This window comes from Episyrphus balteatus, chromosome 3 (assembly GCF_945859705.1).
Source record: "Episyrphus balteatus chromosome 3, idEpiBalt1.1, whole genome shotgun sequence".
Classification (NCBI taxonomy): domain Eukaryota; kingdom Metazoa; phylum Arthropoda; class Insecta; order Diptera; family Syrphidae; genus Episyrphus; species Episyrphus balteatus.
The window spans coordinates 129,953,807-129,967,317 of NC_079136.1; the positions used below are offsets into that span (position 1 = coordinate 129,953,807).

Sequence of the window (13,511 nt, forward strand, 5' to 3'; positions counted from 1 at the left end):
TTCCTTCTTTGCTCAATTCACAGAACGATCCTAAAAACAGTTTATTTTGATAGTAGTTTCATGAATTACATATTTTGCATCCCTCAGAATTGAAAACCACATTTTCATTATTTTTATTTGACAAATTTAACAGAATTGGTCGGGTTCCCCCTTTTTAGCTCGAATTTTAATTTGTTTGTTCGTTCTTGTTGATTCTCATTATTTTAAGTGAGGTACAAGTATTTTGATTTGATATTTGTTTTGAGTTTTATTTAACAGTATGATTATAAAGCTAAATGAATATTTTCTCAGAATTAAATAACTCTAATTATCACAAAAAAATCAAAATGTTGTATTAAATCACGATTTAGGATTCTCATTTAATGAAATCGGTTTAGTGTCAAAATACATAAAAATAAAAATATTCAATATTGTTTCTGTTTTATTTCTTTGAGAATATTATCTCTTATACATAAATATTACTGTATAATGTGAAAGGTTTTCGAGATAAATTAATAACTTCCTTCTTAGTGGTTATGGGGTAGATAAATAATAATTGTTTTTATAGGAAAATTAACTTTTTAATTCCTTTTTTTAGGAAATCACCTTAAACCCTTAACCATCAATTTAAAGCTAATGGCTTCAGTGATAAATGCTGCATCATGAACTCGAAAAACAGACAGACAGATAAACAGAGTAAGAGTTTTTTATATTCCTTTTTTTTCTTAAAACCCGGAAACTTCTCTATTAAAGTTTTTTATGTGTATCAACGACAACGACGAGAAAGTACAAAAGTCGATTAAAATGATTTTTAAACATCTTGGAGCACAGAATAAAGAAAAATAGAAACAAACACTCAAAAAAAAACTATATATATACAAAACCTAGATATATCGGTATTTATATGTTTGTATATGTACTTGAAGTTGAAGTTTAAAAAGTGATGGAGTTAGATAAGGAAGCAAATCCGACAAAGAATATTAGATTGAGGGAAACCCATTAAAGAGAGCGAGAGGACTTCTTCCTTGTTTTTCTATTTTATATCACATCAAGGCTGATGCTATGATCTGCCTTATCTGCAAGTTTATCATTCTTCTTGATAATGGCAATGGTTAGGGATAAAGTTTATTTAAAAGCCGCATCGTCATCATCATAAACATCATCGTCGTATAGTGTCTCATTCGATTGAAGAGATTAATCTTTAGAAACAAGAGGGAATAAACAGGAAGATACAAGTTCATTTGACTGATGATAACTTTGATGCTCAATATTTGTTTGTGTGTGGCTTAAAGGATTCTTCCTTTATTTTATTTTTGTTTTTTTTTTTGTTTTAAATATTTTCTTTTTTCCTATGCTGAGTTTTTAAACACAATTGGATTGAATGCACTCTGGGGAGTTCAAAAACTTCTTTGATTATCCTTTTTATAATTAACTAGGAAGGGAATGTTATGTTAGTTTTGTTTCTTGTTTGAAACAAAGTTGAAAGAAGACAAACATTGATTTTAGAAAAATAAATTTAAGACCAACAAGCTTGACAGAACTTTTAAATTTAATAAAATTACAGTTCTTTTAGGAGAGAAAGGTCGACATCAAGAAGATGCTATTTTCTAGTTTTCTATTTAAACCACAAAATAGTAAAACCATTTTCAAAACTATCTCATCCAAGTCAACAAAAAACAAAAAAAAAATGCTTGAAGAAAATTACATCAAGGAGGTCCTCTCAAGTAGATGTAGAGATACATTTCCAAGTTTTTTGTTGTTAAAGATAACAACAAAAAAAGATGAACTATACGAAAAGAGATAGAAATTTTTGTACAGTAATTGGAATTTGAGATTTTTCTTCATCTCCTTTTTCGACTTTTGTTGAATTCTTCAATCCCCGTTTTCGATGTGCATTTTTAACTTGCATCTTTCATTTACCTCGGAATTCGTTCTTGTTTTACATCATGGTTCTTCTTTAGAATGAATTAAATTTGAAGAAAAAAAAAATTTAAACAAATTAGATTAGAAGGATACATTCCGATAGTGGCTTTCTTTTTGAATGTTCTGATGCTTAAAACTTAAATTCCAGTGACGGGCTTAACGCTCTTATCTAACAAGGCTCTAGTTCAATCAAAAAGTGATAGTGAACTTTTAACTTTTCGAGAATTTTCATTTAACAAGACTTTATTGGGCGCATTATATGTACATATAATAAAACATAAATTACTAAAATTCTGCATCACAAAGACAAAACTCAAAATGTTTTCGTTCCTCATATTGTGGTTTTCGTTTCCACATTCATCCTAGTTTTTGAAAATAAAATGAAAAAGTTAAATCCGTTTAAAAAAAGCCTATGCCTTGTTTTCTAATAAATTCGCAAACATTTTACGTACAAGTATGGTATGTTGAGGGATTTTGTAGTTTAAAATGTTTCTGTCACAGTTGTGGATATGAAAAGATGCATCTTACCTTTGAATGTAATAACTTTACATACACGGTTTGTACTCAGGCTCGAAATAGGGTAATGTACTATGCGATTTAGGCAGGTATATTAGAAATAAATAAATTACTTCAAAAGACTTTTAATTCAATGTCTGAAAAGTTTTGATTTAACAGTGCGGTACTAAAAAATAAGGACTAGGTATACTTAAAAAATATAAAAAATATTTAAAGAGTTTGATCTGGAATTTTCGCATGGCGGCCCAATCATTCCAAAAATGTGTGTTCTTAAATGAAGGATTTGATCAAATGTACATATATACAAAATGGTGTTATGTTATTTCTTAATTTTAACTTCCTACTACGGGACGTAGTAGTTAGTGTGATGGATTGCGATGCCAAGGGTCTAGGTTCAAATCCCAGCCTCCACCACATAGTAAAAAACTTTTTCTGCCTCTTGCAAATTTACAAAGCCTACAAGAGTATTATGTACATCAAAAAGTGCATCTTTGTTAAGCCGTTAGGTCTCGGTAGAAAATAAAAAAAAAAAAAATTGAAATTTTCGATCGGATAAAATAATTTGTTTCAATAAATTTGTGCCTCAATAGTTTATAGTTATGAATGGGAATATTAATTTAAAGAAAATTTGTATTTTATATTGGTTTTCAATAATACTTACAACATCGATTATCTGCATCAGTGTTAATCCAAAGCTTAATTGTAATGGATCCGATTCATTAAGTACCGGTCGTTCGAGGGTATTATATGGATCTAGTAGATCATGTAAGAGTTTCTTTTCATGATATCCTGCTATACAAACTGTAAGAAAATAAAATAAAATGAATGATTAACAAGGATTATAATTGAGGAACATGAGAATAATTTAATTTAAGTCCTTCCTCCCTTTTAGAGTATATTGGTCAAATTTGGTGATCGAGTCTATTCCCAATAAACATTACAATCCTAACACTTCTTTATTTTCTAACTAACTTCAAATGCAACTGTCAGCAAAATTCACACTCTTCTAATCTCTATATTCGAATTTCCTTTCCAAATCCAAAATTTCAATTTTGCTTTTCTAGCACTGTGGGTGTTGTAGATATATGATAAATCGTAAAATTTCATGCAATTAGTGATGCATGAATGAATGCGTTGAATAGAGAAGAGACAAATAACGTATAGTCTATACCCAGCGGAGTCCTGCAAACAATCAAGACTACTTCTAACTAACTAAGCCCACCATTAACGACCACTCATTTGGTTTGTGATTAGCTATGTGATAACACTCTTTCCCTCAACAACTATGATAATGTTTTTCTATAGAATTTATAATAGGACACACACTCCACTCACCCGGACGGAAAATGGTGTCTCTCGGTTTTAAATCGGTGTGGATAAAAGCGGGATCAAAAACCTACTATAATTCAGGAATTTTGAGTTTACTTTCGTAGTTGGTTTAGATCAATTTTTAAACTCTGATACTACATAAGTAGCGATAAGTAAACTAGGAGGAAGTTTTCTCTAGAGCACGGGGTCCGCTGTTCAATTAAATCTTAACATTACGTTGAATTACATAAAGTTCTTTAACGTAAGGTAATGTATTATAGAAGACGTTAGCTGACAGTTGCACTCAAATGAGCATTACTAAATTTAATTCAACTTAACGTAATGTTACTTTAAATAACAAAACTTTATAAACTTTGCGTTACGTTACGTTGACTAGCACTGTCTTCTGTTATGTTCGCTAAAAGTTTCATTCAATGAACATTAGATAGTTAAATGCAACTTCGTAACGGCACCACAACATTACGTAAAACAACATTACATAACACAACATTACGTAAACATGTGTAAAATGCCAACTTGGTGTTCTATCCAACTGCCAAATTAATTCGTATAACCAAACTTTGCCGCTCAGACTATAAATACTCGTGTAACATCACTTAAACATTACTTTCCCATTTCGAATATTGAGATTCAGTGTAATTTTAGTTTCTATTACTCTCCTCTCTTTCGCTGCTTATAATCCATCACTAGCTGAAATTTTGTTAATAATTTAAATTAAAATTTGAAACCATGGTCTCTTGCGAAGTTATTTTTAGAACCACTTTAAGCTCAATAATAGCACAGCATCGCGTATAACTAAGAGTAGACCCCCTTCGTCCCCCTCCCCGACCAGCATGCATATAACACTTAAAATATTCAGCTATCCATCATGATGGTGGCTGGTAAAAACTAACCCGTAAATAATAAACTCCCGGCAATGGTAGAGTACAGTAGTAGTTGACCCGCATGACATAGTGATAGCAGTAGCTGGTTATAAGCAATGTTGCCAGGGTTTGTTGTATAGTAGTTGAGGTCTTTAAAATTTAATAAAATCTATATTTTGCTAAGACTTCAATATTTAGTTGCTTTTAGACAACTTTGAATGAAAATGGTTAAGAAAGGAACAAATGTTGCCAGCTTTTTAATTACTGGCAAACTCTACTGTTCAAAATTAAACCAAAAGCATCAGACATACAATTTTATTTATTTTTTTCTTTTGGTAACGATTTAGTTTTAGTATAAAACAAAAAAAAGTTGAAAAAATGGTTACCACTTCAATTTTATCTCAATTTATTGATTTTTTTGTTTTTTTTATTTCATTACAGTCGGCAATCATACAACTTCAACAATAACCAAGAGTATAGTGCCTCAAAAAATATAGCTGCGGTCTGCTACCAATGAAGTGCACGGGGAATAATTTACCACATTTTTTTTTTTTTGTATACTAGAGGTGTTTTATTCTATATACTGGCTTTCCACAATTTTCACAATTAATACTCAGCAAAATTGGCTATATAGAAAGGCTAACCAAAAAGAGGGAGTTAGGGGCTTTATTAAAAAAAAATTAAAACTGAAAAAGAAATATGTCGATAGAATGCAAAATGAAAGCTTGGTCGAATGAGCATCAGTTTATGCTTGTAACACCCATGTTTTGGCCCTAAAATAAACACGAAATGAACACCATTGACCTACTCGTATACATAAACACACACACTGACTTAGCCACTGGCCATATATTGGTGTTGTTCTGTTCAGCGAGTGTCCAACAAAAACATTCCAGAGCAGAGTAATTGAGTTAGCATATGAAATATCCCCATATACTATATGTTTGTAAAAAAGGGGTTGCTAACCCTATTTGATTGTAAACGATGCGATGTTAAATTAAGTAAAGTCTCTGAAAAAAAAATTGAAATTACACATCGATGCGCTTTTAACCCTTTACCCTGTCCCCTGTTATCGAGGGAACTACTATACTAATGAAAAAATCAAATTCGTTATTTTAAATTTATGTATTTAGAATGCAGTTCCTGGAAAAAAAAATTATTCAAATACTGATGGTCTTGGCTAAAAATCAATAAAATTCTGTCTGTTTCTCGTTAGCTTTTAGGTCCTTTGGTTGTGATGTAGGACGAAAAGAGAGTTGTGCGGTGAATTTATATAAAAATGTATTAGTGTGTAGATGGAATCCCCAAATTTTCTCATCCTTTTTTTTATTTCTTTCCAAACCGAACACATGGTGATTCCAAATTTAGATTCAATAGCTCTTCAAAAAATCCAAGAAAAAAGGAGAAAAAAAGTTGTAGGTCTTTCTTTTTTGGGGAGGGGTTAAGAGGAAAGAAATACCCTGAAATGGGTTTGAAAGGAAATTGATGGAGGTTCTTTGCAAAGTAATTGGAACGTTTATTGGTTTTTCTCTGTACTCTGTGCTAGGATGCATTCATTTAAAGTGGTGTTTCACGCAAAAATTAAAGAAAAAAATAGCAAAGTGAGTTATTTTCGAATCGAATTGCAATTTGCAATTTTATTTTTATTCTTGCCTCTTCTGTATGTACTGTGGTTTGATGTTCTGCTTGGTTAGGGATTAACTTTAAAATTGTGAAGCAATGAGTTTGCTTTTTGAAATTTATTTATTTGACTTTCGAAATGCAATGATTTCTTTTTGTTGTTCGCGTATAGTTGAAGTTGTTTGTTATCACAAAGTGTTGCAAGTGTAGTAACATTCAATCGAAAATTACAAGCTTTACTTTATGATTTGGAAATGAATAGAAGCATGAATTAAACTTTATTGTTAATCAATTGAAAAACATTGGCAAATATATTAAGATTTTCGAATGAGTTTTAAAACAAGGTATTAACATTTAAAATGTAAAACCTTTAAGGTTTTTAAGATTCAGCTGCTAAGCATTCTGAGTTTTTAATATTTCTGTCACCAGAATTCAAATGGTGTCATCTTGAAAATGAAAATTCTGATTTTTTTTTGCAAATTTTGCATTAAAATTTACTGTTTCAAAATTTTAAAGTATTGTAAACTTTGTTTTTCAATGAAATGATTTTTTACTAAAAGAAATGATATACTAGCACTTTTAATATTCTTGAGAAATTCACTTTAAAAAAAAAAGCAGCTGACAAATTACACTTTTCACTCACTTGCTCAACCCCAAAAGTAGGAGCAGAAAAACCTTGAACTTTTCTGTGCTAAATAAATTCATGAAACATAAAATGACAGATTGTAGAACAAGTTGAGGCTAGTTTTTTTTTTCATGAAACACAAAAACTTGTACCTACTTTTCGGATCTTTTCTGTTCTTTTCTGTAGGGATCAGATTCATTATTGTGAATTTCGTTGTATCAGTTCATCAATTTGTCATTTTTGAAAGCATTTACTCCCGAAAATTAAAGTTTATAGTACCTATTCAAAACTTATCTGAAATGAATTTGCAAGTATTTACAGTCAATTTATAAAAATTAAAAATCCTTTTGCAACTATTTTCTTGGAATTTGTTTAATTTGTAAGCTCGGGAGGAAAATAAAAACGTATCATCTGCTTTTGAGATTAAATCCAGTATTTTCGTCACCAAATTTTACTTGTTAAAATACTTCTAGTATTTCGTTTATATGAATCAAAAGTGCAAATCCTGAATTATTTTCAAATTATGCTGTAAAATTTGCTGTTTCGGACTTTTGAAGTATTGGAACAAATTTTCATGATTAAGATTATTTTAAGTAAAGGCATTGAATTTTGTTTATGATCTCTTTTTTTCTGTCTCTGTTTAAATGGTAAAGAAGTTCAATATCATGGCAGTTTTTGAAATTGTCGAAAGCTATCATCGACAGCCTAAGAGTCTACTTTAATAGTTGTTTAAAATAATCGACGTTACCAGAAATTATTTACTTCTTCTGTTTGTTTTTATTTTATTGTACTTGTTTTCGTTTCGGCCTCTGAGCTTCGCAGATATTTATTGTAATTCATTAAAGTTGAGGCTAAATTGGCAAAGCTTTTCTACCTCGGAGTAGCATTTGTATCCGTATTTATTTTCTTATGTATTGAGCCCAAATAACCCTAGGTTTCTCGAGTTCCAAGCTCCAACGCCAGTCAAATAAAAATGTATGCACATATTTCATTTAATAAAAAAAAATTGCATATTTCTAGGGTTTATCTTCCCAAACTATTATCCTTTTTTGATTAAATTTTCCAATAACAAAACAAAACACCATACCTACCCACAAAACCATAACCATATAATAATATGCATCTCCATTTCAAACCAACTTGACTATTTTTTTCCCACGAATCTAATCCTCTTAAGAGGAAAAGTTTAAATTAAAATCATTGCATATTCGTATGCTGTGCTGAATCAAACGAAAAACTCCAAAGAAACTCCAAAAGTATCTATAGTTTCTCATAGAGCTTAAAAACAAAAACAAAAAAAAATCCAATTGAAAACCATAAACTCTATAATAGCTCACTGAGTTTGTTCATTAAAATTTATTGCATCACCTTATTGGCGTTGCCAGGACCTTTTAAACCCCCAACCCAACCCCTCTCCTCTTTAATCTTCTATTAGAATGCTCCCGCAATCACTAAGTAAACTAAATAAAAGCAAACAACAACATATCTTCAAAGACGAAGAAGTTAACATCCACCCCCCTTCCATACCCTATCGAATACTATTAGTGTATATCTCTCCAAACGATTATAAGGGTAAAATAATTGCACGAAGTAAGTTAAAGTAAACGGTGCTAAGGTGGAAAATAAATTTCCCCAAGGAAGAGCAAGCACAAGAAAGAAGAAGAATCCAAAGAAGCACAATGTGATTTTTTTTGTTTTATCTTCTTCTTCGTTTTAGACAATGAAAAACTTGGAAAGTAAAGACTTTTAGATACACTACTGCGACAACCTACTATAACACCAATACAAACACACACAAAGTTATATTTTCTTGTAACGCCATCGCCATGAATACACAACAATTCAGAGAGTTATCCTTTTCCACGGTGAAAATTATTGTGCGCTCCATTGTGGAAGAAAAAATTCTTTATCCTGCTAAATGGGTGATACAGAAAGGGTGATGGTGTAAGACATACTGGGGGATAAATTTTTTCTGTGGGGGAGTAAGTGAAAAATCGATTAGGATTTTATATATTTCAGAGAATACACAAAATGCACTACCAATACCCTCTACCTTTTTTCCCTCATTTATCCCCCACATTATATATATAAAAAAAAACCAACATTACATCAAAAAGGATAAACCAGAAGGAGGATAGAACTCTGGATAGAATAGTGGCTTCTGGTTTAGATTATCAACATGTTTAAGCTCGAAATGGCGAGCATGTTCTTATGTCCTTATATATTTAGTATCGGATCAAGTAGCACTATGAAAAATATACAACACGATGTTGTGGCAAAGTGGGAGGGGAGAGGGATGTTAACGTTTTTGTGGTTTAACGAAAGTATCTCTTATAAATTCATAACAAAGTATGGGATAAAGGACAATAACACACACAGTTCCTTGAACATGAAACACAAAAACACACAAAAAAAAATGAGAAGAACATTGCCATTTATCTAGAGTTCAGGGAAATTCTTTGCTTTATTTTGAAATACAGGGAGTATGCTAGTATGCATGTGTGTGTGTGTGTTGGCCTCAGTTTAGAGAGTCTCGCTTTTGTTTTAAAGTTTTTTTGTTTTTTTATTTTTATCCTGCAATAAAGAAAAATAGAAATATTTTTGCTTCAGGATGGTTTTGGAGAAGAACTATTTTCTGGAATTTAAATTTTAAAATTTGAGAAATGGGTAAGACAAAGTATTCATATACTTAGCAACTACAGTAGCGCCCACTTAAATAGATTTCATGTTGAAAAAAAAAAAAATGATATCAATTCCAAGATAGCAGAGTTTTGCTTTTATTTCACTTATCTCACTGTCGAGCAGAAAAGTTAAGAATTTTAATAAATAGAATAGGCCTAAGAACGCTATCCTGCAGTACACCGATTTTGATTGAGAGCCAAAGTCATGTACCTAAACATCGCTTATAATAAATACCAAAATAGAGAGAACTCGTGAGGAGGACAACTATACTGCCAATAATCTCGTAAAGGCCCTAACTACAAAATTTTTGATTTTGATTTTTTTTGCATATTTTAGCCTAGGTCTTCGAAAAAGTCAGAAAATTCAAAATGTACTTTTGATTTTTTTCATTTTTATATGCAAATTGCGATATTAGATTTAGTGTTTCCCTCTATAACTCAGAAGTAAGAAAAATGTAGTTAGGCCCTTTACGAGATTATGGGCAGTATAGAATCGAAAGTCAAATAAATCTTTGGTACTTTCAGGCATTCAAACTATGCAATAGGACCATTTTCGTTAATTCTAAGTTGGACGACGAAACGAATTCGTTTTAGCCCTTTTTTGCTTAATCGCCTGAACATGGGCGACTCTAAAATGGATTGCACTTGAGCATTTGTATCCCACTGAATTTTTCACCAATAAAAATAAAGTAAGAACATTCAAGCATTGAAATGGAAACTTCGTGACACAAAAAAACGGACAAACACCCAAGCTTAAATTAATGAATTATAAAAAAAACTGCAATTCCCTACAGGCACAACAGACGTTGAACTCTACAACAACCTTAATGCATAAAAAACTAAGCCCAGCACAGTAAAACTAAGCATCATTTTTTTCTGTTTCCAAATTCTGTGGTCAAAGTTAGTTATGCATTTTTAGTGCAAGGAAGCTAAAAAAATTTCTGCAACACTTCCTGTGTCAATTCTGCGAGCGAGAGACTTTTCTTCATTTACCTCAATTCAGTACAAACAGTTCCTAGGTATAAGTACATATACGTCTGTTAGGTAAATACTGACAAAACGTTAGTTCACCCAAAATTATAAAAAATATAAGTAAAAATAGAGAGAAGTCAGAGCAAAACAACCGAGCAAATAAAGAGAATTCTTCAGGAATTCATGAAACAAAATTAAACTTTTAACATTTTTTTCCTGTTTTCATCGTTGTTGTTGTTGTGTTCCCTATGTATTTAATAAAACATAAAGCATCTATGTCATTTTGTGTTGTGTTTTACTATAACCAAGTTACGTGCACATACCAACAAACAAACTAAAAGGACGAGCTAACAAATTTAACAACAATAAAAATAAAACAAAAAATTAAAAAAAAAAACTTTTTCCTCCTGCAGTAGTGTGTTCTGGATGGTGATGGTGAATGAACTCACAAGTCACAAGTGGGCTTCTGCCTTTAGTTTCTCTTCATCTCGTGCGCCGCCACCATTCATCGTCTTCATCGCCTTTGTGCAAAAAAGGAGATGGGCGTGCGGGTAGAAATGCTCCTATAGAACCCTCTAGGACACATCACGTTGTAAGCATTCTGACTCTACTATACTCTCCTCTATTGTATTACCGTAGCCGACCGACTCCCAAAAGGCTAGAAATTCCTTTCCCTTCAAGAAGAAATAAAAACAAAACTACAAAAAAAATATAAACTACGACGACGAGGTTGCAAAGTAAAAGTAGGTACTAATTGTTGTAGAGTCCTTTTTCACTGGAATATCATTACGAAAGTACACTCACTCGCTGCACCAGAATTTACAATTGAACGAGATCCTTTTTTTTTCTTTATTTTTTTTTGTATTATTTCATTTTTTTCCTTACAATTATGTAGAGGGTGTTAATTTAATTCACCTCTATACAAAAGTATAAGGATTGGCTCGCGTCCAACCAGCATTTTTCACTGCAGGAATGAAAAGGATCTTTTTTTATTTTATTTTTTTTTAAACTACCTACTAGGAATAGAAGGACTATTTCGCTTGAATTCTGTGTTCATGTGTGAATTTCCAGTTAAGGGATTAACATTATTCGAGTGCAAAAGTACTATATCCTTTGTAAAAATAATATAGAATACTTGGATTTTTTGTTTGTAATAGTTTCTCTTGGCAGAGTAGGAAATAAATTTTGTGAAAAGACTAAGCCACCAATGTGAACACAAAAAAAATGAATAATATCTACTTTTTGCTGAAGGAGTGTTGCTATTTAAAAAAAAAAAAAATTTTTTAGGACGAATATCCGTTTTTAAGTGTTTATTTGTCTAACATTGGCCATGAGCCCATGACACACAGGACTTACACTTTGTGTTGTAATTTTGTTCGGGGATTAGAAATTTTAAAAGGTTCCCCGTGCTCGGATGTAATTCCCACTTGTCGAAAGAGGCGACTTTGGGATGAATTAGCGACATACCTACTATAACATCTAGCATCTAATCGTTTGGCGACTGGATATCACCGGCGTTATAAAAGATGATCATTTCTCGTTTATTTTTATGTGAACGACGAGTTCATTCAAATGATTTTTGTCGCTTAATTGACTCAAGATAAAAAACAACTTTACCAAATATTTTTATATTCTAATAAATAACAGCGTTTTAAAATTATAAACTAAAAAATCAGTGATATTAATTTTCAGCTGAAATTATTTTAATGCAACCATCTCGAATAAAAGTGTTAATGTTTCAATAATTTTATTTTGGCTTTTTGGGTAAAAAATGATTCGAAAAAATTGCCAACTGAAATTAAAACCTGTCAACCCTTAAAAATACAAATTACAAAATTATTCCTTCCTATAGGCTTTCACAATTTGTTCGTCATTGAAATTTTTGTTTACCAAACATCAATTTGGCCACTCTCAAATTGATTGCAATTTAGTATTCAATATTTGAACAAAGCTAATGCTAAAGACATGTGCATATATTGCTATTTTTGTTCCAGCAACCATCAAAAGTTTCGAAAAAAAAACATGCACATCCTTAGATTTGAGATTTGATGATAGATCATAGGTGTGTTGCTTCTGGCATATGTTACAGTCTGAGGATGACAGGCAGTCAAATTAAGATTTTTGAAATTTTCGACAAGAAACTCGGACAAAAAAATGTTTTTTTCCTGGAATTTCGAAGGTTTTATTCGTAATTGAAGCCTTTTACTCTTAAAATAATGATTTTTTGTCCGAAAACAAAACTCAAACAAATTTTCCTTTGACACGAAATTGGCCTTTGACTATTGTACATACAAATTCTTCACAAACAAACCAAAAACATTGCAATCCAATCGAGCGAAACCAAACGATAACGACAACGACGATATACCCAAGCAAAGGTTTTAGATTTAGAGCTTCGGAAAAAAAAAGTAAAGAAATCGCATTCTGTTCGTTTTGACGTCTCTATTTGAGTGTTTGTCATTCGTTGTTTTTTGTTCGTGTGTATGTTTGTGTTTATTTGCCTTCATCGCCTTTTTCTTGAATGTCATTCCTCTCGCCTTTCACAATTTGATTTATGTCGATTCGTTCTTTGTATCGAGATATCCAGACACAACACAACAGTGCTTTGAATATAGAAGGATACCTATGTATATCCTTGTTATATTCGAACCTTACCTTATGGAACTTTAGCTACAGGGTGATGCATTAATAGACACGACTTTTATTTATAAATTTAGAAACTGTCAAAAACAACATCAGTTGAGAAGTAAATTTATGAAACTACCTATAAAATCGATACCATTTTCGAACAAAATTGATAGCCGCTATCAAACGTCATTAGAGCTTCCTTAAAAGATTTTAAACCTGATTCTTTTAAATTGATAATTTCGGATACCTTCCTTCGAACATATTCTAGTACATTTTTCTAAGAAATACTATCATGCTAAAATAAAGCTTTTTATTTAACAAAATTAGGGAAATTTTAAAATTTTATATTTTTCTGGAATTTGATAAGTAGTGAAA

General features: G+C 31.3%; 1 protein-coding gene across 4 annotated transcripts in view; it reads right to left on the reverse strand.

Moving 5' to 3' along the window:
• LOC129913086 (neuronal acetylcholine receptor subunit alpha-7-like) overlaps positions 1 to 13,511 on the reverse strand; it is a 99,529-nt gene that overhangs the window by 32,233 nt on the left and 53,785 nt on the right. For all 4 annotated transcript variants that reach the window (XM_055991537.1, XM_055991534.1, XM_055991536.1 and 1 more), the window contains one exon: positions 3,080 to 3,219. In XM_055991537.1, the coding sequence (XP_055847512.1) occupies positions 3,080 to 3,219 (140 nt within the window). The remainder of the gene's footprint in view (positions 1 to 3,079; positions 3,220 to 13,511) is intronic.